The sequence below is a fragment of the Lissotriton vulgaris genome, chromosome 1_1 (assembly GCF_964263255.1).
Source record: "Lissotriton vulgaris chromosome 1_1, aLisVul1.2, whole genome shotgun sequence".
Classification (NCBI taxonomy): Eukaryota; Metazoa; Chordata; class Amphibia; order Caudata; family Salamandridae; genus Lissotriton; species Lissotriton vulgaris.
Window position 1 is genome coordinate 775,349,519 of NC_141685.1, and position 25,222 is coordinate 775,374,740.

The following is a 25,222-nucleotide window of genomic DNA, read 5'->3' on the forward strand; positions in this document are numbered from 1 at the left end:
CCTTTGCTATTTGTACCATCAGCCCAGAAACTGTAGTGTGCGACAACCAACCCACTGCACCTTTCAGGGTTGGGGGTGCCTGTTGCAACTGGCCCATTTTTTGTCATGGATGGGTTAGGGTATAGATTCCTCTCTCCCTTGCAGCTTGAGTTGTTGCTAAATGCAGGGGCAGGTAACAACCCTCCTAGGAGTGCACTATTTTTATGCCCCAGCTCTTTTCCTTACACGCCATGTAGGCCTTAATCGAGAGCTTGGTGGTAAATCTAGTGGTAACACCATGACACTATAATAATGCCATCACAGATAGAAGTTTCTGGATTACACCGGGATTTAGAGTCGAAGAGGAAAACAATGTTATAATACGTACAGAACAATAGGTGCTAAAATCGCAATTGCTGATTTTTGTTTCCTTTTTCAGCATTTTACTTGCATTCCTAAGAGAACCTTGCTGCTGGTTAATTCATGCAGTAGTGAAATATCTCCACATTTATTAACATGGCAGAAATGTGAAGTAAACCAATCACCGCATACTTCTTCAATTTCGGCTGCACTCCGAGGCTGGAGTGTCAAGTTATTCTGTGGTTTCTACAAGGCCGATCTTTTCCCACATGACCTTTACTTAAGTGACCTTAGTCTTTTTTTATTTGAGGTATTATTATATTGTAAAGTACGGTAACGCCCTCAAGTGTGTGTGCTTATATTACAAAATATAATAAAAGGCATGAAGTGGAAGGCATGCAAAATCTGAAGTCACACCCAAATACGTTCTGGTATATTTATATGACTTTATGCTTATGTGGAAAATTATATTAAAACCAGGGGCTCAAGGGGCTCTTAAAATGCCATTTACCGTTGTGCCCTTCTGTTTTTTCCAGTTCATAAAACCTCCCAGTTGCCAGGGACATTCACTCCTCATCCCCACCCTATCCTCAGAGATAACAGCCAACTTCCCCTTCCTTTTATCACGTCCATTTTACTTAATATTTTTGATCACATTTTTTGTGCCTAGACAACATACTACTCAATACAGATAATCCTTTTTAGGTCTGTCTACCGACAGCTTGAGCTATTTAAACAACCTCATGACATCAATTCAAAAAAAGTTAAATAAGAAGAACTACAGAGGGACAGTGGTCTGTAGGTCAGTCTAATCCAGCCATTGGCTTTGATGTGTTTTTCAGGTTTGTCTTTCCTTTGAGGGCTTGGCATTCTGGTAACATTTACATTGTCCCATTGGAGTTCCCATTAGATCTTTGAGAAGGAACGTCAAATACTACTTTTGTGAGACTGCAGATGGAACATGATGTATACATTGTAATTGAGAGCCATTGTGTATTCTTATACAAAATTAATTCACGGACCCTACAAGATTTTAATTGTTGGTTTATCGCTGTTTTGTTTATAAAGTTCATGCCATTTAGATGCCATAGCCTGTTGTGAAGATACAGTGCAACTAATCAGTCCACCTTGCATGTTTGTTTGCTATACTTTATTGTTATGATAAAATGTTGATGGATGTTTACCTTTTCTGCTAAGAAAGTAAAGACATGCAGAAGTAGACTGTAGGAAGCTGGCTTTTTATGTAGTGTACCAAAGAGAGGTACACTACGTAGAAATCCAGACGATCTTTATTGGTTTACAGGGCTTCAATTAATAATACAGCATGCTCTCTTTTGTGGTAGTGTGGGTGAGCAGTGTAGGCTAATCATAGGGTAGTGTTAAGCATCTGTTGATCACACACAGAGTCAATAAATAAGACACACATACAAGAAGAAACTCAAGACCAATTTCGAAAAATTACAAGTTTTTTTATAGATATGTTTTTGACAGGCCCTGCGACACGCTTCTCCGGGGATGCGATGGCGACTCTCTCGATGGCGTTACACTTCTCTGGTGATGCGACAGCAGTAAGCTTCGACAAAGACACGCTTTCTTGTAGATGCGGCGGCGGCACGCTTCTCCTGCGATGCGACGATTTCAGCTGCATCGGCAACACGCTTCTTGTTGCGTCACGCTTCCAGCTCCCAGCGACAAGCAGGCTTCTGCAGTTAGAATTCCCAGCAAGGAAATTCAGTGGGGAGCTGGAGTGAAGTCTTTTGTCCCTGAGACTTCAGTAAGAGGCAAGCACAAATTCAAGCCCTTGGAGAATATTCTGTAGATGATGAAAGTCCTTAAAAAGTTCCTTCTCCTTTCCCTTGGCAATGAAGACACCACTGCAGGCCAACCCAGCAAACAGCACACTGGCAGAGGGGCAGTCCAAACTCCTGCATCTTCCTTGGTTCTTCTCTTTGGCAGAAAGGTTTCTTGTTCCCAGAAGTGATCTAAAGTTCTTGGGTCTGAGTCCCAATACTTATACCCCGAAATCCTTTGTTCTCTGAAGGCAGAGAGGCCTCTGCCTAGTCCAAACCAGTTCCTGAGCACTCTATTTACAGGACTCCTTCTTTCCTTTCACAGTGCAGGGCAGAAACATCAGACGCCCCACAGTAGGTGGAGCCAGCATTATGGAGGGAAAGCACAGACTGGAGCACTTTGTTGACATGATTCCTCCTCTCCTTTCACAGTGCAGGGCAGAGACATCAGCCGCACCCCAGGAGGTTGAGCCAGCATTGTGCAGGGAAGGCCCAGCCCTATTCAGGGCCCAGGTGCAACTCCTCCCTCCCATCTAGATGCAGATCTCTCTATTCACCACTGGGCTGACTCATTCAGTCTCTTGGAATTCCCCAGCCCTGTCACTAAAACACCAGACCAGGAATGCACAATCTAGCAGAGGCAGGCTTTGGATAGTTCGGCAAGGAAAATACCTACTTTCTAAAAGTGGTATTTTCAAACACAGAATGTTAAAACCAACTTTACTAAAAGATGTGTTTTATCATTCTGAGCTCAGGCATACTAAATTTGAATTTCTACCATGTTCACTGGATCAGTTAGGATTATAAAATGTAATAATGTAACTGCCCATTCTGGCCTATGGAGAACAGGTAGCCGTGCAATAGTGAAAAACGAAAATGGCTGTAATTCACTATTAGGACATGCTACACACACTGGGGCATGTCCTACATTATACTTATAATGCACCCTGCCCTTGGGCCTACCATAGGGGTGTCTGATATGAAGAAAATGGAAGGTTTAGGGACTGGCAAGTGGATGCACTTGCCAAGTCGACATGGCAGTCACAGACTGCACACAGGCCTTGCAATGGCAGGCCTGAGACACACTTTACAAGCTGCTTCTATGGGTGGCACAACCAGTGCTGCAAGTCCACCAGCAGCATTTGATTAACCAGCCCCCGGCACACATGGTGCACTGTACTAGGGTCTGACAAGTAAATCAAATAACCCAATCATGGAATCACTAATCAATACATCAATTTAACATAGGGAGCACTTGCACTGTGGCACTGAATAGCAGTGGCACAGTGCCCAAAGCGTATAACCAGCAAAAACATATCGAAACAGAGGAGGCAGTCCGTCAAAAATGGAAGGGAGACTCATGCCAATGATGCCAGGTCTAACAGATTTGCTATACCAATGCTTGCTTAAAGTTAGTGTACATCTATCCTAGGTAGGGTAAAACCTTTGGAGAGAGCTAAAAATTCAAATAAAATCTCCTGCCTTCAAAATATTTGGCTGTCTCTGTAACCATTACGACCATTGCAGAACATTTTTTGAACCATATAATATCACTCCAAGGGCTGGAATTATTGTGCAACATTGGTGTCTGAGTAATTTAGCATTTATGACAAGATCATTTTGCATCAGCATTTGCATTCACTGACACGTGCAAAATGTTTTCAGTGTCTGCCGATACAGTTCTTGCACTGATTGATCAGTGCACATGTAATTTCGCACAGCATAACCAAAGTAAATTCCAGTGCAGACAACAGGGCAAACTTGCCTGGCAATCAGCGTTAAATTACTCAGTCACTCACAGTAAACACGTAGGGTCTGATTCACAAAGGTAAACGCACATGTTTGTGTAAGTTTACTCTTTTTCAGTATTCACAAAACTGCTACTTAATAGTAAATTATGAATGCGGAGACTCCGCAGTCGGGGCGGAGACCTCTGCCCATAAAAAGATAGACTTGTACTATCTTTTTATGTGCGTGTACGTTTACCTTTGTGATTCAGGCCCGTAATGTGCTACCAAATGTGACATAATGAGGTAGGTTGATTATTAAAAGTACGGTTCTATTCAGAGACTTCTAATTCATGCCCCACCAGCTCTGTAGATAGATTAGTGTAGGAAGCTTACTCTGTATATACTACACCAAAAAGAGGTATAGTGTGCACAAAATCCAGGGGTCCCAAAGGTATGACAGAGGTTAGAGGAATACCTTACTCTCAAGTTAGTGGTAGCTGGACTGAGCAGTTAGGCTTATCAGAGGGTTGTGCTAAGCATTTATTGTACACACTCAGGCAAGAAATGATGTCACACACTCAAAGACTGAATCCAGACCAGTTGGTTGTACAAAAAGGTGTTACTTTGTTGTTTAATTATTAGAACTAAGAATCACTTAGTGCAGGTAAGTTGTACAGTCTGTAAATGTAGCAATACTATTCAATAATGCAGTAATGTTTTAGAAATGCAGTTGTATACTTCGCAGTATGGAGAATGCTTTCTGTAAATATAAATAAATTACAGTGGTAGGTTTTGGCAGTGATACAGTTAGATAGTTCAATGCAACTGATAGACTTACAATGCACTCCTACAGCAGAAACAATGTTAAGCCATTTGCAGGTAAGTACTCAACTTACTTCCTCAGGCTTTGGGGTTTAGGACAACACAGGGCAATGTTTGAGACCAGGTAGGTACTGCATCACAAGTGGCACTGGGGCGGCCAGGTGCAGGGGTCTTTGGCCCCAATGTTATCCAGTGGAGCCAGGCGGTACCTCAAAATAGATGCACGGTTTGCAGGTAGGTACCCGTGATCTTAAGACAAATGCCCCAGGGGTTTAAGTGAGCACAGTGGGAGCCACAAAGCAGCACAAAAGCAACACCACCAGTGGCACAGGGGCGGCCGGGTGCAGGGTGAAAATCTGCGTCGAGCGCCCAATGCTTTCCAATGGAGATCATCGGTTTTGAAAGGAGGCTGCCGGCTTGGACCAGGAGGCTGGACAAAGGTGACCAATGTTAGGGGAGGTAGTTTGGTTAGCTGGGTGACACATGGGCACTGTGGGCTGGGTTCGCCAAAGTTGGGGGGCGGAGGATGAAGGGTTGCCTTTTGGTGCTGGGTTTTCACAGCTGGTTATGGTTGCGGTTGGGGAACCCTTAGAACAGACGTAGCAGGCGTTGAGAGGGATGTCTGGAGAGGTCAACCACCAATGCAGATAAGGTCAGGATCACAGGATAGGTGAGCCACTCATACTCGGGTCGTGGGCGTCAGGTGCAGAGTGGTGCAGTGTTGCGGATCCGCCTGGATCCCGAGACTGGTGCTAGGTTCTTTGCTGGACAAATCCGGTGTCAAAGGGAGACAGAAGTCTTTGTCGAAGACAGCACAGGTCCTCTGGGATTCTTGAGGTTCCTGACTGTGGGCCAGGCTGGTTTCTAGAAGCAGGGTCGCTGGAGGAAAGGACAGGACGGTTGGGCTGGGGCCAAGTCAGTCGCCATCTTCTTCTCCACTGCTGCATGGCTCTTCGGTCCTTCTTCATAGGTCGTCGAATCTAAGGAGCAAGGCTCAGGGGAATCCTTAAATACTAAATTTAAGGTCATTATTGAGGTTAGGCGACTGTAGCCAATGGCTAATGTCCCCTAGGGCGATTACACCCTTAGGGGCACATTCCTATTCCTATTTGGTCTAATTCTCCAATTCAAGATGGAGAATTTCTAAGAGAGGTGTTCACCTCAGATTCTGGTCACCCTAGGGGTGTGCCAGGCTAAGGTGGACACTCCTACTCTGCTTACTAATTTTCCATTTTACAATACTATTTCTAAAGTTTTATAAAGCATTAATGGATCCCAATAAGAGACACAGAGTAGTGTACATACAAATCATCAGAAAAAGTAATTTCTTCATAGTGAGATTAGGCAATTGATAGAATAGAAGAGAGTGTAAAATTTCAGAAGGTCATGTTAGGGAAATAAATTGTAATATGAAGCAGTGAAGTAATACACTTATGCAACATGTGCAAAAATATATCAAGAAGAAGCCCAAAAGAAACAATTAAATAATTGATAAATTTGAAGCGTACATAATAATATAATCCCATACAATCCCATCAAAAGTAAGAAGACTAAAAGTTAGAAGTACTCGATTCTTCTAGGACAGTGGTCATCTGTTTTTTTTTTGTTGAGGTTTAATATCTGAAGTGTAGAAAGTGGGATGATGAAGAAGGAAATTTAATGGGTTTTCATACCATGTTGTCTCGCATATGAATTAGGTTGAAAATAAGAGGTGAGCATGATACTGGGGCTTGTATACTAATGGCTATCACTGTAACAGTGGCCAATTCTTTCTAGGAACTCATCTCTTGATAGTTGATATGTTGTTTCTTCTGGCTTCTACCACTGCTGAGTCACTTCGATTATATGCTCCACTTCTTCTACCTTACTCTTCACCTCTTGTAACAGGTGTAGGAAGCTGGTACTTTATATAGTACTAGCAGCCCGTCCCGACCTTGTCCGGGAGCTTCCAGGCTTCCCCCTACCCCCGCCTGCCTTGACATTGCCCAGCAGCCCGTGTCCCGCCCGCCCCGTCCCCCGCCTGCCGCCTGGCCCGACCCTGGCCTGGCCTGAGTCAATGGAGGTTAGTCCCCGTCCCCCGCCTTCCCAGACCCCCGCCTGCCCCGACATTGCCTTTTGTAACTCCCCGTCCCCCGCCTGCCCAGACACCCGCCTGCTTACCTCAGCCGCCGCTCCTGAGTTGACAGCTCCTCGCCGCTCTGCTCCTCACCGACTGTCCGCCGCTGCTCCTCCCCCGCGCCATGTCCGCCTCTCCGCTGGTCGCACCGCCGCTGGCCTGTCCGCTGCTCCTCACGTGACCGCTCCTCCCCCGCGCCATGTCCGCCGCTCCTCTGACGCTGCTCTGACGCCGCTCCTCGACGTGAGCATGCATGTCGCGGCCGGCGCTACTTTGGGGGGACTACTTTGTTTTTAAAATACATTTTTTAAATAAGGTTTATTTTCAAACTTTATATAGCCTATAACCATCTACACACCCTGACAATTTCTACAGTGTATCGGGTGTGTAGATTGGCGCAGTGGTTCCGGAGTTTACCCGCCTCAAAGCCTGAAAGTTTCTCCTTTATTATAGTAGTATAGATACCAAAAAGAGGTATGCTTTGTAAAGAGTTCAGGTATCCCTTATGAGTGGACAGGGGCTTACTCTAGCAATTCTAAGGTGCTCCATCTAGGGTAGTGTGGTCAAACAGCCTTAGGCTTATCAGTGAGGTGTGCTAGACATTTGTTGCACACACAAAGTCAATAAATGATGCACATACTCAAAAAGTAGATCTGCACCAATTTGGAAAAATGACAGCTATGTTTATATATATATTTTGAATCCAAGAACTTCGTTATCAGGTAAGTACTTTCTCAGGATAGACTTTGTACAGTTTTAGCACAGTTGACCAACAGTGCGTTTTTACTTGTAATGCTTTCTTATGAGGGAAAGAACATTCACTGCATACATATACTTGTCAGGCGTTTCGATGGGACCCCTTTCGGTTGTGAGGTGGTAAAGAGACAAGGACCAAAGTTCCACCAGTAGATCATCATGCCTGCCCCGGTGAATCCGAGTGCAGAGGTGCTGGACGGGTTGGTAGCCTTGCATGCTACGCGACAGAAAGGAAGGAGGGGCACCTGGAAATAGGCTGAATGGGAGGACTTGGGGACAAGGCCAGGTGGCTCGGGTGCAGAGTGTTTGCAGTCGGCTGGCTCTCATGCATCAAGGCTCTCACTGGTGTTGGTCAGGGCAAGCAGTGGGGACAAATACAGGACAGCAGGGCCACTCAAAGTGCTGGCCTCTGTGGGGTTGATGTCCCTTGGCGGCTGGTCAACGGTGATGTTATCCGGACTAGACTTTCAACAAGCGTTGGTCCTAGCAAGGGTCCGGTACACCTGGTGTTGGTGCAGGAGGGCTCATGGAGGTCCTGCCATTTTCAGTCTTGGCAGGAAGATGGTTCTGACCTCCTTGAGTGTGCTGACCTTCTCCTGGTTTGCTACTGCTTGTTAGACCCAGTGGACAGCAGCTCCTTTAAACTGGAAGTTGCAGTTGATGCCTGCAGGCTGAAAGTGGAGTAGCTCCTCTACTCCAAGAGAGATTCTGGCTGCTTGGCGAAGCGCTGACAACCCTTTGGAGCTTGTGGGGAATGCACAGCTGCAGGACAAGTTGGGTCTTTGCAAATCTCGAGTTTCTGTGTGGAAGGCAGGGTTTGGCGCCAAAAGGCCACAGCAGTCCTCAGTTCTTGCAGGGTAGGCTCTTCAGTGTTGTCTTCTTTTCAGTCAGTGGAATCTGCCATTTTGGATTCAGGGAGCCTCCTAAATACTCCACTTCTTCTACCGTACTCTTCACCTCTTGTAACAAGTGTAGGAAGCTGGTACTTTATATAGTATACCAAAAAGAGGTATGCTGTGTAAAGAGTTCAGGTATCCCTTATGAGTGGACAGGGGCTTACTCTAGCAATTCTAAGGTGCTCCATCTAGGGTAGTGTGGTCAAACAGCCTTAGGCTTATCAGTGAGGTGTGTTAGACATTTGTTGCACACACAAAGTCAATAAATGATGCACATACTCAAAAAGTAGATCTGCACCAATTTGGAAAAATGACAGCTATGTTTATATATATTTTGAATCCAAGAACTTCGTTATCAGGTAAGTACTTTCTCAGGATAGACTTTGTACAGTTTTAGCACAGTTGACCAACAGTGCGTTTTTACTTGTAATGCTTTCTTATGAGGGAAAGAACATTCGCTGCATACATATACTTGTCAGGCGTTTCGATGGGACCCCTTTCGGTTGTGAGGTGGTAAAGAGACAAGGACCAAAGTTCCACCAGTAGATCATCATGCCTGCCCCGGTGAATCCGAGTGCAGAGGTGCTGGACGGGTTGGTAGCCTTGCATGCTACGCGACAGAAAGGAAGGAGGGGCACCTGGAAATAGGCTGCATGGGAGGACTTGGGGACAAGGCCAGGTGGCTCGGGTGCAGAGTGTTTGCAGTCGGCTGGCTCTCATGCATCAAGGCGCTCACTGGTGTTGGTCAGGGCAAGCAGTGGGGACAAATACAGGACAGCAGGGCCACTCAAAGTGCTGGCCTCTGTGGGGTTGATGTCCCTTGGCGGCTGGTCAACGGTGATGTTATCCGGACTAGACTTTCAACAAGCGTTGGTCCTAGCAAGGGTCCGGTACACCTGGTGTTGGTGCAGGAGGGCTCATGGAGGTCCTGCCATTTTCAGTCTTGGCAGGAAGATGGTTCTGACCTCCTTGAGTGTGCTGACCTTCTCCTGGTTTGCTACTGCTTGTTAGACCCAGTGGACAGCAGCTCCTTTAAACTGGAAGTTGCAGTTGATGCCTGCAGGCTGAAAGTGGAGTAGCTCCTCTACTCCAAGAGAGATTCTGGCTGCTTGGCGAAGCGCTGACAACCCTTTGGAGCTTGTGGGGAATGCACAGCTGCAGGACAAGTTGGGTCTTTGCAAATCTCGAGTTTCTGTGTGGAAGGCAGGGTTTGGCGCCAAAAGGCCACAGCAGTCCTCAGTTCTTGCAGGGTAGGCTCTTCAGTGTTGTCTTCTTTTCAGTCAGTGGAATCTGCCATTTTGGATTCAGGGAGCCTCCTAAATACTCCACTTCTTCTACCGTACTCTTCACCTCTTGTAACAAGTGTAGGAAGCTGGTACTTTATATAGTATACCAAAAAGAGGTATGCTGTGTAAAGAGTTCAGGTATCCCTTATGAGTGGACAGGGGCTTACTCTAGCAATTCTAAGGTGCTCCATCTAGGGTAGTGTGGTCAAACAGCCTTAGGCTTATCAGTGAGGTGTGTTAGACATTTGTTGCACACACAAAGTCAATAAATGATGCACATACTCAAAAAGTAGATCTGCACCAATTTGGAAAAATGACAGCTATGTTTATATATATTTTGAATCCAAGAACTTCGTTATCAGGTAAGTACTTTCTCAGGATAGACTTTGTACAGTTTTAGCACAGTTGACCAACAGTGCGTTTTTACTTGTAATGCTTTCTTATGAGGGAAAGAACATTCGCTGCATACATATACTTGTCAGGCGTTTCGATGGGACCCCTTTCGGTTGTGAGGTGGTAAAGAGACAAGGACCAAAGTTCCACCAGTAGATCATCATGCCTGCCCCGGTGAATCCGAGTGCAGAGGTGCTGGACGGGTTGGTAGCCTTGCATGCTACGCGACAGAAAGGAAGGAGGGGCACCTGGAAATAGGCTGCATGGGAGGACTTGGGGACAAGGCCAGGTGGCTCGGGTGCAGAGTGTTTGCAGTCGGCTGGCTCTCATGCATCAAGGCGCTCACTGGTGTTGGTCAGGGCAAGCAGTGGGGACAAATACAGGACAGCAGGGCCACTCAAAGTGCTGGCCTCTGTGGGGTTGATGTCCCTTGGCGGCTGGTCAACGGTGATGTTATCCGGACTAGACTTTCAACAAGCGTTGGTCCTAGCAAGGGTCCGGTACACCTGGTGTTGGTGCAGGAGGGCTCATGGAGGTCCTGCCATTTTCAGTCTTGGCAGGAAGATGGTTCTGACCTCCTTGAGTGTGCTGACCTTCTCCTGGTTTGCTACTGCTTGTTAGACCCAGTGGACAGCAGCTCCTTTAAACTGGAAGTTGCAGTTGATGCCTGCAGGCTACAGGGGAGTGGCTCCTCTACTCCAAGAGAGATTCTGGCTGCTTGGCGAAGCGCTGACAACCCTTTGGAGCTTGTGGGGAATGCACAGCTGCAGGACAAGTTGGGTCTTTGCAAATCTCGAGTCTCTGTGTGGAAGGCAGGGTTTGGCGCCAAAAGGCCACAGCAGTCCTCAGTTTTGCAGGGTTGGCTCTTCAGTGTTGTCTTCTTTTCAGTCAGTGGAATCTGCGATTTTGGATTCAGGGACCCTCCTAAATACTAAATGTAAGGGTTTTAGAGGATTGGAGAGTGGCAGCCAATGGGCTACCTACCGTTGAGGTCATTTTCCCCCTACAGGACTTCTTCCAGTCAGAAGTGGGTATAACCTTGTCCAATTTTCCTAAATTCTGCCATCTCCAAGATGGTGGAATTTTCCTAGAACGGGGTACATCACTCATCTCACCATAGGCGTCTCACTGTCCTGCGTGTGATACATCCCTCCTTCGCATACTCATTTCCCTCCTGTCTTGGTTCCAAATGGGATTCAGGGCAGGAGGTGTCATATCTCAGGTCTGGGGGATGACAGGCTCGCATATAAAAGGTGCCATGGCTTTGAAGCCTTCAGCTTTGATATGCTAATTGCTATCCATCCTGTTTGGAAGTGGTGTAAAATGCTTACTGCTAAAGCAGGCATTGTTCCTGACCTCCGAGTGCATTACTTTCCCCTCCTCAAGGATCAGAAATACATCTGTGGTGGCAGCCTGGACTGGACCAGTCAACCAGCACACTGATGGACTAGTATGTTTCAGGGGGTACCTCTAAGGTATACTCTGGGTGAGTTTATTAATATATCCCTCACTTTAAACTTGTGGTTTTTTTTTAATACGAGATGTTTGATTCTAAACATCTTTGGTTTCACTCAAGCCATCATGTAGCTGCTGAACTCGTAATTAAGCATGGGCCGAAAATCCGTTCCGCTCGCGGAATTTTGCGGATTTTCGGTAAATTCGCAATCCGCGAGATTCGCGAATTTCGCGCAAAATCCGCGAGCGGAACGGATTGGGTCAAAAGTTCAAGCTGACTTTTCTAACTCTTTTAGAATGGCGCCGGCAAGCGTCCTCGTGGTCTTTGTGCACTCGGGCACGGGCCAGGCTCAGCGGGTGCAGAGTGTGCTGGATTCACGGTTCCTGGCTGGCACCAGGAGCTGTAGATGTTTGAACAGAACCACTGCTCGTGGGAGTCCCAGTCTTTAGTTGTGCAAGGCAGTCAGGTCCTCCTAGGTTTTTAAGGTTGCTGACCACTGGAGATGCAGAGGTTTAGCAGGAGCAGGTTCGAGGGTCGACAGGCCGGTAGGGCTGGGACCAAGCCAGTTGGCGTCGTCCTCTTGTTGGCAGCTACACGGCAGGTCTTCTTTCTTCTTGTTCTTCTTGTAGTTTTGGTAACAGGATCTGAGGAAGGAAGGTTCAGGGTGCCCCTAAATACAAAATTTAGGGGCGTTAAAGGTAGGGAAAGGTCAGGGACCAATGGGTTCCTTCCCTGGGGTAGGTACACCCCCTATTCTGCCACTCTGCAGTGGGAGGGGGACAGGAGCCTGTCTCTGGTTGGCTGGGTCCCCCCATCCTCAAGATGGCGGGACTCAAGGTTGTGCTTCACCTTGCCTCACCCACCCTAGGGGTGGATTTGGCAGAGGTGGGCACACCTCTGTTCCTCACTTTGTTTTTCCTGCCGGGTCTCACCCCCAAAGTGGGAGGTAGAACCAGTGGGGACCAGTTGCTGAGTACAGCAAGTGGTCTGGAGAGGCTCACAAAGGTGGTATGCCTTTGAAGCTTCTCTTTCGTGAACCCTGCCCATCCTGGGAGAGGAGGCTTGGCACCTCGTTCCAGGATGTGCATTGTTTCAGGCCACAGAAAGCGGCAAGCTCTCAACCCAGGGGGCCAGAAACATGTCTGGCGGTGGCAGCCTTTGCAGCCACTCAGTCAGGTCTCTGTGAGTTGGTCGAGTTTCGGGGGCATCTCTAAGAGGCCCTCTGTCATGCATTTTACATTAAATCCCACACTGGCATCAGTGCGGGTTTAATGTGCTGAGGATTTTGATACCAAACTTCTCAGTCTTTCGTAATGCCAACCTCCCAGCACCATATACTCTCAATGGCAGCACTGCGCTTACAGTGCCCAGGAATGGATCTGGGCACTGTAGGGGTACAGGGATCATGCACCTGTACCCTTACCACTGGCATAGGGCACCCAGCTAGAGGGGTGATTGATATATGCCAGGGCAGTGGGTTGTGGGCATGGCACACAGGGATATGTTCCATGTCGACTCTTTGTTTTGCTCTGCACCAAGACACTCAGCTTGCCAAGGCAGTGTGTGTGTGTCAGGGCACAGGCCCTCTATGGGTTTCACAATAAGTGCTTCAGCCCTTAGGGGCCTTCTCTGTACACAGTGCCCTGGGTACCTAGTGTACCATTGTCCAGGGGGCTGAAATGTGGCCAGAGATGCCAAATGGGTTTTAGGCATCAATGCAGTTTTAGGGAAGGAACACAGGCCCTGGGTACCTGATCGGCAGGAGCCCCGGGCACACTCAGTCAAAGCACAACAACAATTCAGCAAAAAGTGGGGGCATACCATGCAAGAAAGAGGGCACTTTCTCACAGGATGTATGCCATGTCGTGTTTTCAGTTTTTTCTACACCAAAACATGCAGCTTGTGGTAGCAGCCCTGCATGAGTTTGGTGAGGTGTCCCTTAGGGAGGCACAATTCGCGCTGCAGCCCTTGGGGGACCCTCTTTAGTACCTCAGGCCCCAGGTTCCAGGGATAACATTTACTGTGAACTTACAGTGTGTGCTAAAGGGATTGCCAATTGGGGGCAACAATTATACATTTTAAGGGAAAGAACACTGGGGACCTGGTTAGCAGGAACACTATAGTCAAAGTTGCATCAAATACCAGGCAAAAAGTGGGGGGTACTGGAGAGAAAAAAAAATGTGTTCGAGGCATATAAACTGCAGATCTCACACTTAGCATTAGATCGCCATCTGGTGTTGGGCTCAGATGATTGCATGTTGTTGTCGTCTTGGAAGAAGTCTTTGTAGTCATGATAAAGGTGACTCCTCCCTTGGACGATAGTGCGCATGGGCATCAACTCCATCCACAGATTGTTTTTTTTCCGCCACTGGGTTCGGATGTAAATTTCCCGCTCCGGTTCAAAATCTGCTTTCTAAAGTAGTTCGACGTGAAAAAACTTACTTAAAATCTTCAGATTAACTTTTAAACATCTCGAACTTCGACTCGACTTTATCAGTTCAATTCTGGTCGTCTACACGGGCCGTTGGGCCTATCCATGCCCTGAGGCCTACAGGTCATGGAAAGGACACCATACAAAAAATGTCCCCAGTGTGGCGCAAATTTTCCACACAGTGACCATCATAAGGTGTGCAACCTGTGCTTATCACCGGAAGACGACGAGTCTACCTGTTCAGCCTGCACATTCTTTCGATCGAAGAAGACCATTCGAGATCGAAAAGCTCGTCGACACATCATGCAGAGATCAGTTCCGGAACCAGTGGACCTCTTCGATGAAGGCCCAGATGTCCCAGAAGAAGAATCCGAAGATCTAGAAATCGTATCTGAGGCAGATGACTCCATCACTCCGGGTCAACGAGTGAGTACTACTGCCCCTACCACAACCCCCCCACCGAAATCGAAGGCTATGGTCAACGATCCACCTGCTGGGCCCAGTCGCGACCGAAAACATACTTTAGGAGCCCCGCCCTCGAGCCCGGCTCCGAAGAAAATTGAAAAGCCTTCCGGTAGCTCGGGATCGAGCAAACCGCACGTGCCGATCCCACAAGCATCGTCGGCACCGAAACAGAAAGAAGTCCCAGCTCCGAAACCAGTTCCGACACCGTCGACTTCGAAAGATAAATCGGGCCCGAAAACTCCCAAGCCCGTACACAAGCCGGATTCGGACGCTTCCATACCGAAGATACCAGCTTCGGCTCCGAAACCAAGATCTTCAGAGCCAAAACCTACGCCGAAGGACTCTATCACGCCTTCTAAGGCTAAGGGCAAAAACAAACAACAACCCCTCTCGGAACCGAAGAACTCGGCGCCGAAAGCGGTTCCTCCAGAAGAGGAGCTTTTTCATCCTGATCCTAAGCAGAAACAGATCTATAATGATCCAGAGACAGGACATGTCACCACTGCACCATATAGAAAGAGGAAGTTAGACATAGGACCTGTTTCTCCAGTGCCTATGGAGAAGAACTCTGCCACATCGCCTATGCACCCTTCTTCTCCTATACTTCCTTCTAACCCCACTCCTCTCCCTAAACCTATTACTCCTCAAAATTCTCCACCTCATTTTTCTCCACCTCATACACCTCTTCATATTGATGATGATGATGATGACATAGGGGTAGGGGGTGACCCAGATGACCCTTTTACGTACACAAATGATCCACCTGATTGGGAGTACCTGTCCCACAAGACATACCAGGCATCCCGGATCCACACACATACCCCTCAAAACCATCTCCTCCAGAAGATAATATTGGTTTTGGACACTTAATTAATAGAGCTGCCATCTATCATGGTGTCACAATGCACTCAGATGAGGCAGAAGAGGATTTTGTATTAGATCCTTTTGAACAGTCCCAAAAGTCAGTACAAATATTACCTATGATTAAAGGAGTCATTAAGCATGCCCCGAAGTGTTTAAAGATCCTGTAGATCCTGTACGTGCCAGGATTCTAAACCCCAGAATAGAAAAAAAGTTACAAGGTCATACTCCAGTTACAACATTATGGTGCAGGTCGCATGTTAAAGAATTATTATTTTTTTAAAATTTTTTATTGCAGACACACAGAAAGATACCAGTAATCAATCAGTAGTCCAGCTATTAACCAGTAATAGTGCACCGCACAGTCAGTAGAGCAACACACGGCCATTTAGCCCACAACCCGAAGGTCGGGCGGCAAATATCGTTGATGCGCTGGAAATACAAAGCATCCAATGAGCGTTCCGAGTATCTGCTTTTCTTTTTTATCCCTTCCCTCCCCCCAATAAACCAGTTAAACAATACGCAAAATAACTTAACATAAACAAGACAGTCACGGAAATAGCAGCAGTTACACTTCCAAATCCCCCCCCCACCTCACCCCCCGCAAAGCCAGTAGATTCTTTCACAATTCGAAGCCTCAAATGTCCAGCGCCCCATGTCTCCCTTCGAGGTCATCTTGTCTCATCTCATCAGTAGTAGCAGTGTAAAGTTGTCTCTGTGTGTTGGCCTCAACCTAACATATACACCCCTCACATCCCCCCATACAGCCTGTGATAGTGGCGTCATTTGGACCAAACTCTCCGGAATTTTTTGGGGCACCCCCTTGCTTTATAAGTAACTCTCTCGGCTGCCATATAGAGATCCAGCCCCCTCCTCCATTCTTCCAGTCCCGGAGGTTCCGGCGCCCCCCAGTACTTTGCGATGTCCCTTTTTGCTACAACTAGTGCAAGAACTAGGAATGTAAGAAGTGGACGAGTCAGGTCCACCTCATTGGTCATGCCTAGCAATGCCAGCTTGGGCTCCTGGTGGATCGGCAACCCCAAGACCTCCTCTAGTTCCTTGAATGCCTGTGTCCAGTACGTTTGTATTGTGTCGCATGCCCAGATAGTATGATAGAAGTCTCCATCACCCTGGTTACATCTAAGGCACCGTGAGTCTTCTACTCTTCCCATTTTACTAAGTCGTACTCTATCGTAGTAGGTTCTATGGAGCACATTAAATTGAATGAGTCGCAGTCTTGATTTGATTGCCACCTCCCGGGGATGCATCAACACTATCTCCCAATCCAGGTCTGCCATCTCTCCCACCTCTGCCTCCCACATACCTCTGAGTTTTGCCAGGTCCCCCAGCATATTATTAGTTAAGGTTTTATAAGTTAAGGAGACCGCCATAGTAGGCCTCCAGGTTAGGGAGCGAGATCCCCCCACTGTATTGGTGTCTCTGTAGCGTTGACAAGGCCACCCTAGCATGTTTGCCTAACCACAGAAAGGATCCCAGGTCAGCATGGATCTTAGCGAAGACCGCCGTCGGTAGTGGGTAATATTCGTTTTGTAAGGCATAGAGGAATTTGGGTAAAGTAACCATTTTGTACATGGCCGCTCGGCCTAGGAGCGTGAGTGGGAGCTGTCTCCAGCGATCCATATCCGCCCCCGCGTTCAATATGACCCATTCCAGGTTTCTTTAGAACGAGAGGGTCTCACTCAGGGTGATATAGATCCTGAGGTATTGGAAGCCTTCGGGAGTCGTCAGTAGTCTCTCCGGTAGCCTTCCCCACCTCTCACGTCCCCCAGGGTCATTGTGAATAGACTTGTGCCAATTTATTTTGTGTCCCGCCTGCCCTCCATATTGCTCCAATTCCCTGAATAGCTCCGGGATGGTAGTCTCTGGTTTAGTTATATATAGCAAGACATCGTCTGCATAGAGCGAGATCTTTTCTTGCGTCAGATCCGTGTCATTACTTGTAAAACCCGAGATGTCGTTGTTTTGCCCGATCCTGGCTGCGAGTACCTCGATAGTGAGTGTAAAAAGGAGGGGAGACAGGGGGCAACCCTGTCGGGTACCTCTCTGAATACGGAACTCACGCGACATTGTCCCATTCACCCTCACCTTGGCTCTCGGGGAGGTGTATAGAAGCTGGACCCACTTCACGAACTTCGGTCCGAAACCAAACTTGTGGAGCACTGCATAGAGGAATGGCCAGTGTACCGCGTCGAATGCTTTCTCTGCGTCTAAGGAAAGGAACCAGTGAGCTTCGCTCCGCCTACGCACTTCCTGCAGCCAGTTATGGGTTCTTCTAAGGTTCAATTTAGTCGCCCTATCTGGTAAAAAACCTGATTGGTCTGGATGTATAAGGCCTGGAATAACCGATCTTAAGCGTACCACCAAGATGGTTGCCAGCAGCTTCACTTCCGTATTCAGTAGGGAGATGGGGCGGTAGGAAGCACAATTGTCTCGTGGCTTGCACTCCTTGTAAATTGGTACAATTGTTGCCATAGCGAGATCTGGGGGGAGCTCCCCCTCCTGGTAGGCACCCGTAAAGAGGCCTTTAAGATGGCGTGTCAAAAGGTCTGCCGAACGCTTGAAGAACTCGGCCGGGAAACCATTCGGGCCCGGGGTTTTGCCCGGTCTTAGCTTGGCAATGGCTTCCGTAATGCCATCAGCCGTTATGTCCGCCTCTAAGTCCACCAGGGCCTATGGAGGCAGCACCGCAGGTCCGTCTGTTCCATGTATTGTAAGGCTTCCTCGCAAGTGACAAGATCACGAGCTGCGTAGAAATGTTCATAGTGCGTAGCGAAGGCTTCAGCTATCCCGGCGTCAGTGTTAACACAAGTCCCGTCTGCGGTATAAATACTATCTACCCATCTAACCGCCCGCTCCTTTTTACTGAGCCACGCTAAAAGTTTGCCTGACTTGTCACCCACATCGTATAGGCAGTGAAGGGTGGCGAGGGATTGGGTCTTCGTCTCATTAGTCGGCCAATTCTCTGTATTGTCGCTGGGCATCGAGTAGCCTTCGAAGAGCCTCGCTGTTTTTATGGGTCTGGTACTCCCTCTCCCATCTCAGGTTAGCCTGTTCCAAAGCAGCAACCTCCGCCTGGAGTTTACGTCTTTCCTCACCCAGTCTGCCTTGTATCCTATCTCGCAACACCGGCTTTAGGGCTTCCCAGAAGGTGACACTCGACTCCACCGTACCCTCATTTTCTGGGATGTAGACCCTAATGTCTGCTCGAATGCCTCTCAATATGTCCGCGTTTTGAAGGTCCCAGGCCGCTAAGCGCCAGGAGCCAGTGCCCCTGCCCTGGTTGTGTCCCACCCTTACGAACAGTGGCGAGTGATCCGATACGCCTCTGGCCTTATACTCTGCAGTATCATCCACCCTCAGGTACTGTCGGGACATGAAAACATAGTCCAATCGCGAGAACACCCTGTGGGTCCCAGAATAATATGAGTAGGCTTGCTGTGTTGGGTGTAGCCATCTCCAAACATCCGTGAGTCCGATATTGGACATCTTACTGAACAGTGTGGTCTGGTGCCCTCCTCTCCCTGCTTCCCCGGATCGGTCTTGTTCTATATTCATAACATCATTGAAATCGCCTCCCACCACTTGTATAGTGTCCGCTGTGTCTAAAAGGATGTTCGCAAGTGCTGTAAGCGTACAGGTCTGTAATTTGGGCGCTGCATAAATCGAAATGAGCGTGTATGTGCGTCTATTCCAGGTACCCTGTACTCCAGCGTATGTCCCCTGTGAATCTATCCAGGTGTGTGTGGCGCAGAATGGTGAGGACTTTTTAATGATGACCGCTACCCCTCTGGAATCCGATGTGTAACCCGCATGAGCCAGAACTCTGTCGACCCCTAGCGATGAAGGTACACTGTGTACCCTTGAGGTGTGTTTCCTGTAGGAAGGTAATATCCGGGTCCACCCTTTTGATGTAAGCGTTCACTAGACCTCTCTTGACTTTAGAGCCTAATCCGTTGACATTCCACGTCAGGATGCTCATTCCCCTATCTCCCCAATGTGGAGTGCCTAGGGTACTCGCCATTCAAAGATGTGGTGGCTACATGTAGTTAGTCTCTGGCACGTATGCGTTGTGTGGAGGTTCAAAGTGCCCTGCTGTACTAACCCAACTGTTGACTGCTTCTTTCCGACTGCTGCCCCCACCTCCCAACCCCCCTCCCCATCCCCTACCTGAATGAACGTAAGACCCCCCTTTCCCCCCCCACCTCCCTCCCCTTCCAGTCCCGTCCCAGCACGAGGCAGAACTGTCGCAGGAGAAGGCCTCTCCCCCTCCCACACATCCCACCCTTTAAGCGCTCCTAACACCCCACACCACTACCAGGTAAGGAGTGTATTCAACAACAGAACTTATACAAACAAGGAACGTAAGTAACAGAAGGGCGTGTCAACTTGCGTGTTTCCCATCGTCGAGCTGCATACTCAATGGCCCATTCCACCATTGTTCATGATCTGGAATCCTGAGTCTCTGATTCAGGCGCGCTGTGCTGTCCAGACATATCCTGCTCCAACACGCGGATCGCATCAACCAGGGGGTGGACTGATTGGCCCTCCTCCTCCTCCCTGTCTTCCCTTCCAGAAGTGTGGCTCTCAAGTTCATCCTCGTCCTCCCCCTCCGAGCGGGCAGTGGTGCGTAGACAGGTAAATCTTGAGCCCGCCTCTCCCATTCCGCTCGGGGGAGGCTGATCGTCCTTTCCGTGTGGTTCCTGAGCCGCATCCCCCATGAGGCGTCGCCGGTGTCCGTCTCCTTGATCTCCTGCGCTTCATTCTCTGCGCCTTCGGGAGTTCCCACTGGGGTCCATTCCGCAGAGATCTGTCCATCAGTTCCCGTCCGAATGTCTCTCTGCTGTTGAGAATTGGTCGCTCCTCCAACCATTGCCATGCGTCCTCCGGATGGGCGAAGAAGAGTGACTGTTCCTTGTAGAGCACCTTGAGTTTCGCCGGGAAGAGTAGCATGTATGAGATCTTCAAGTCTCTAAGTTTCGCCTTTACGGCGTCAGAGGAGTGGCGTAGCTTTTGTACCTCCTGACTATAGTCCGGAAAGATCATGATGTGCGCATTTTCTAGACGGATCTCACCCAGTTTCCTCGCCTCTCGCAGGCTCAAGTCTCTATCCGCGAAATTAAGAAAGCGTGCAATGACCGGTCGAGGTCTCGCACCCTCCAGTGGCTTTGCCAAGAAGGCCCTGTGTGCTCTCTCAATAATGAAGCAGGGAGAGAACTGCACCGCCGGGAAGGTTTCTAGCAGCCAGGAGTGGAGGAAAGAGACCATATCCGCCTTCTCTATCCCTTCCCTAAACCCAACAAAGCGCAGGTTGTTGCGTCTTGCTCTGTTTTCAGCGTCATCAACCCTCCACAGCAGGTGGCGATGGGATGCCTTGAGCTCCGCCATGTCCTTTCTCAGGGTAGTGATCGAGTCCTCCGCCTCGCCCATCCGCGTTTCAGCAGAAGTCACCCTGTCGGATAAATTCCGGAAGTCTTGCCTCAGCAGCGTCACTTCGGAGCCCACTTCGCCTATCTTGACCTCCAGGGCCGCACGGGACTCCTGGATATCCGCCCGAGAGGCCTGGATGGCCCCCATCAGCAGTTCAGTATCCGAGCGCCCACTAGATGCGGTCGTGAGAGTCTCTGCCGTCTGCCTCGGCGCGGCAAAATTGTCCATGAGCCCTTGTTTGGACGCTTTGGGTAGTGGGCCCCTCTTCCCCATGCTGTTCACGGTGACTGTTGCAAGCACGCAGGTCAAGCAAGGATGTACCCCACCTCCCGGTCACTAGTCGTAGCCTAATGGACAGGTAGGCACACCCGCACCCCACCTGGTGTGCTGGGGGTCCGAGAGCCCAACTCCGGAGTTCGCGCGTGTCACTGCCTGCTCCGCCTCGCACTCCGCTGTATCCGGATCGCTAGTAGGTGGTGCCAGGTAGGTCCTCCTGTCCCACTACCTCTGTCGAGCCCCTCCCAGGTTTTTGCTCACCCAAGTCCTGCGCTTCTGTCACCGTCCGTGGGGGAGAGGACGCTGCACTGAGGTGCCTTCGTTGTCCGGGGTGCAAGCAGTGACCGGGTCTCTCACAGATGGGCCGGGGCCACGCATCCGGCGACCAGTGTGCACAGCACACCGCCTGAGTATCGCAATGGTGTCTCGGTGTGTTCACTTCTCCGGCCAGAGGGCGGAGGGGGCACCGCTGGGCCCGAGTCTCGGACCAGGGTCTTTAGATCCTCAGTTCGCGGCTCCGGACGCCATCTTGGTGTAACCCGCGGTCCACAGCCGGCTCACAATGGTTCCCTCTCAGGCTTCCCTCCCGGTAAGGCCGTCTCCTCTCGCCTTTCGGCCGCTCACCTTACGGGTCTCCCAGGATGATGCATCGACTGTCTCTAGGGACCTCTCAGTGCCCCACGGGCGCTCCCGCCGCCATCTTGGGTAAGGGGCTGATCAGTACCAGAGCCTCCGACTCCGTGGATCGGGGGTGTCCAGGCCCGACAAGCTCCGTCCACCGACCCCCTGTAGGCGCTCACCGCCGGACCTGGAAGTCGGTTTGCAGCTCTATTGGCGAAGTCCGTGCGCCGAGGCCGCCATCTTGTCTCCGGCCGGGCATGCAGAGAGGGAACAAAAGTCAGTAAATCGGACGTTTCGCGGCGGCGTACCGCTCGTCGCTCGCCTCCGCTTGGTCTCGCCGTGTCCCCGGTTCGCCCCTGTGACTTTGGTGGGTTTTTTGGGTTTTAAAGTGATGGATTACGAAGCAGCTCGCCGGGAGCTCCGGAGCCACACGTCTCAGCTCGCCATGGTGTTGGCCATGCCCCCGGTCGCATGTTAAAGTTGAAACTCTGCCACCATCAATTAGGTCCTTAGCAAAAAGTAAGAAAAGCATAAAACATTTTTTGTTGCATCTGCAATGCACAAAAAACTTTTACCAGTGTGTGGGAATTTACCTATGAAGTCAGCTGGTTTTAATGGTTTTAAATTTAACTCTTGTAAAATACTCTTAAGCAAGTGTCCAGAATCACACAACATAGAAAACACAGAGTGGAGTGAATCTTTTAGCAAAACTTATCAGGTGAGATTTTGTTTGGCTTTTAGGGATGATAGATGTTTCTCTGTGAAACACATATCTTGTGCTATTTTTCTCTGGATGGTTCTGTTAGAAACCAGCGCTCATTGACTGGGCAGTGTAGTAAAGAATATACTTATGAGTTTCTCCGCAGAGACGAAGGAAATTAAATATATTTTTTCATGATTTTAAATGATTAATTTCTTCGTCAAAATATGGAACATCTATCTAAAAAGTTCCTTTGCGTGAGAACAGATTCATGAGCATGTAAGATAAAAACCATTCCTTTTCTGGTTTTCCAGTGAACGGCGCCTGGTCAACATGGATGCCATGGGGAAGCTGTAGTGAGACCTGTGGCAAAGGCACTCAAACCAGACTGAGGCTATGCAATAATCCCCCACCATCATTTGACGGTTCACACTGTGATGGACCTGATACAGAAATACAAATTTGCAATCAGAGGCATTGTCCAGGTAAGGATGCATGTGTTCTTTGCTTGTATACATTTAACCATCTCTTGTTCTTTTAGATAGATTGATGAGGACGATCACACTGCCTGTTTAAGCAGGTTTGTGTAGCATAATTTCCTAAAATCAAACCTTGGTATGCTCTTGAATTCCAACATATTGGTTAAATCTTCTAATTCAAGCACAACTACTTCTGCTAACCTGCAATCACAGAACACTCACAAAAGCCTTGCACGTCTTCTTTTACACCATGCAAAAGCCCCTATCATTAGCAGTGTCACCACAAGCAAAATATGATCCTCAATAGCCTCTTGGCTGGCTTTCTTTAATACTAGCTCATGTCCCCCTTGATAAAGTTATTAAGAATATTTTTCAGTTTATCCCACAATTACTCCCACCTCTTCATAGCCCTTTACACATTTGTAGATTTAGTATTTAAGGGGATACATGGTACTGCGCTATCATATGTCACAAAGTTTAAATTGCAAGAAATAGTTGCATGCTTACACCTATATCATGGCTGGCTTTGGCATAAACAATCATTGGTTGCCTGTATGGCCCTTTTACTGTGGTGATATGAATACATGTTGTACACTGATAGAGTTTAATTAATTCAGTGCATAAAAATTGGAACAGTAATTCATTGATACTGATGCAGTGGGCTTGATTCTAAAACTTCATCACACCCTACAATACCAGTCACTCCAAAACCTGGATAGTGCGAGTCCTCGCTCTTCCACATGGTCCCAAGCACAGTGTTCCCAGTTCCGATATACTGCTTGAATGGCAATCGAGGTTTACCATCCACAAGGTAATTCAGGCATGATTTCCAATATTTATTAGAGGACCTCTGTGACTAAAAAGTGCCTATTAATAGAGAATAAAAAAATGGAAGATATAAACCGTGCCACGCTTGGCAATGTCAACCTTTTGCAACGGGAAAAAGTACTCTACTTTCCATCTCTGGTTAACCTGATCTTCTTCTTGGTATCTTTCCTCTTCATATCTGTGCCAGTTTCAGTCACTTTTAATGATTTGTAGTCATATCATTTAGCTCTTCGATGTTGCATTTGGAATACAGCATTCTTCTCTGAAATTCTAAAATAAATTAAAACATTATATCTGCTGAATATCTCATATTTGACACAAGTCCCTATTTAATTACTTTAAGCATGTTAAGTTGCCAGCGTTTTATTATGACGTTTACCAGCATATCAGCCAGTTAGACCATTTGGGTGACACAGAATATCAGAAAAAGGTAGAGAAGACAAAGAAAACATGTAGACGCTGTAATTGAAGCAACATGTTTCAAGGCATTGACCGGATTTAACTATACACATTATTTCATCTTCTCCCTCTGCCTCTTATGCTTATTGCAAATCATCCTCACTACATGAACCAGTGATAGGGTGCACTGGTGATGTGCTACTTTCCTTGGTTTGGGGATTGAGAGTACCATGTGGGGCTACTTAGTCTTGCTGGTCTGAATGGGAGAACTAACTCTATTGCTTGTTTTTACTTCCATAAGTGGATGGGAAATGGGCGACATGGAACAGCTGGAGTGCTTGCAGTGTCTCTTGTGGAGGAGGTGCACAGCAGAGAAGACGAGAATGCTCTGATCCTGCCCCACAATATGGTGGACATAAATGTGAAGGCAATGATGTGCAGATGGACTTTTGCAACAGTGATCCATGTCCAGGTAAGTGACTAATGGTAGTGTCAACCACATAAAGGTTAGCAGTGCTGAAAAAATAAAAGCTCACAAAGAACACCTTAATGGAGGCTGTGGAGAGAATGTGTAGGAGGAGTTAACATGCATCTCCAAATAAAGGACCAGTAGGAAGGGTTAGGAGACTGAAGAAGAGTAGGAGGAGGAACTGAGATTGCCTACACCTTGCAACAGGGACTATTTTAATATGCCTAAAAGCACATATATGAAATTCGCAATGCACATTTTTAAATATTTTTGCTCACATTTGACTTTTAAAGGCCTTTCGCTAGGGGTGATGCAGCCGTGCTGCGGCTCTCTGACCTACCTCAGCAAAGCAGCAACATGGTGTAAGATTCGGAACCCCTCTCATGTCTTTTACCTCAGAGAAGTTGATGGAAACTGCCATATCAGATGAGTGCCTACCTTGCTGTCCCAACCGTTACAGAGTCGCCCTATTTCGGGCTGAGCTGGTCCGGGCTTTGTGGCGGTTGCTGACTAAGCTGACGGGCTGTGGGGGATACGGAAACTGAAGAGTGTGCCAGCAACTGTCCCTCCAACTGGAGATGGGACCAAAGATCCCTGGCGTGGGAAACCTAGCAGCACTCTCTCAGCTCCTCTGCACTCGAGCTGCTGCGTGCATCTATGG

General features: G+C 48.3%; 1 protein-coding gene across 1 annotated transcript in view; it reads left to right on the forward strand.

Annotated features, from left to right (window-relative positions):
- The window catches only part of HMCN1 (hemicentin 1), a 1,183,532-nt gene that overhangs the window by 1,010,774 nt on the left and 147,536 nt on the right, over nt 1-25,222 (forward strand). Inside the window, exons 90-91 of the mRNA XM_086956029.1 lie at nt 22,701-22,871; nt 24,394-24,564. Coding sequence (XP_086812155.1) covers nt 22,701-22,871; nt 24,394-24,564 — 342 coding nt within the window. The remainder of the gene's footprint in view (nt 1-22,700; nt 22,872-24,393; nt 24,565-25,222) is intronic.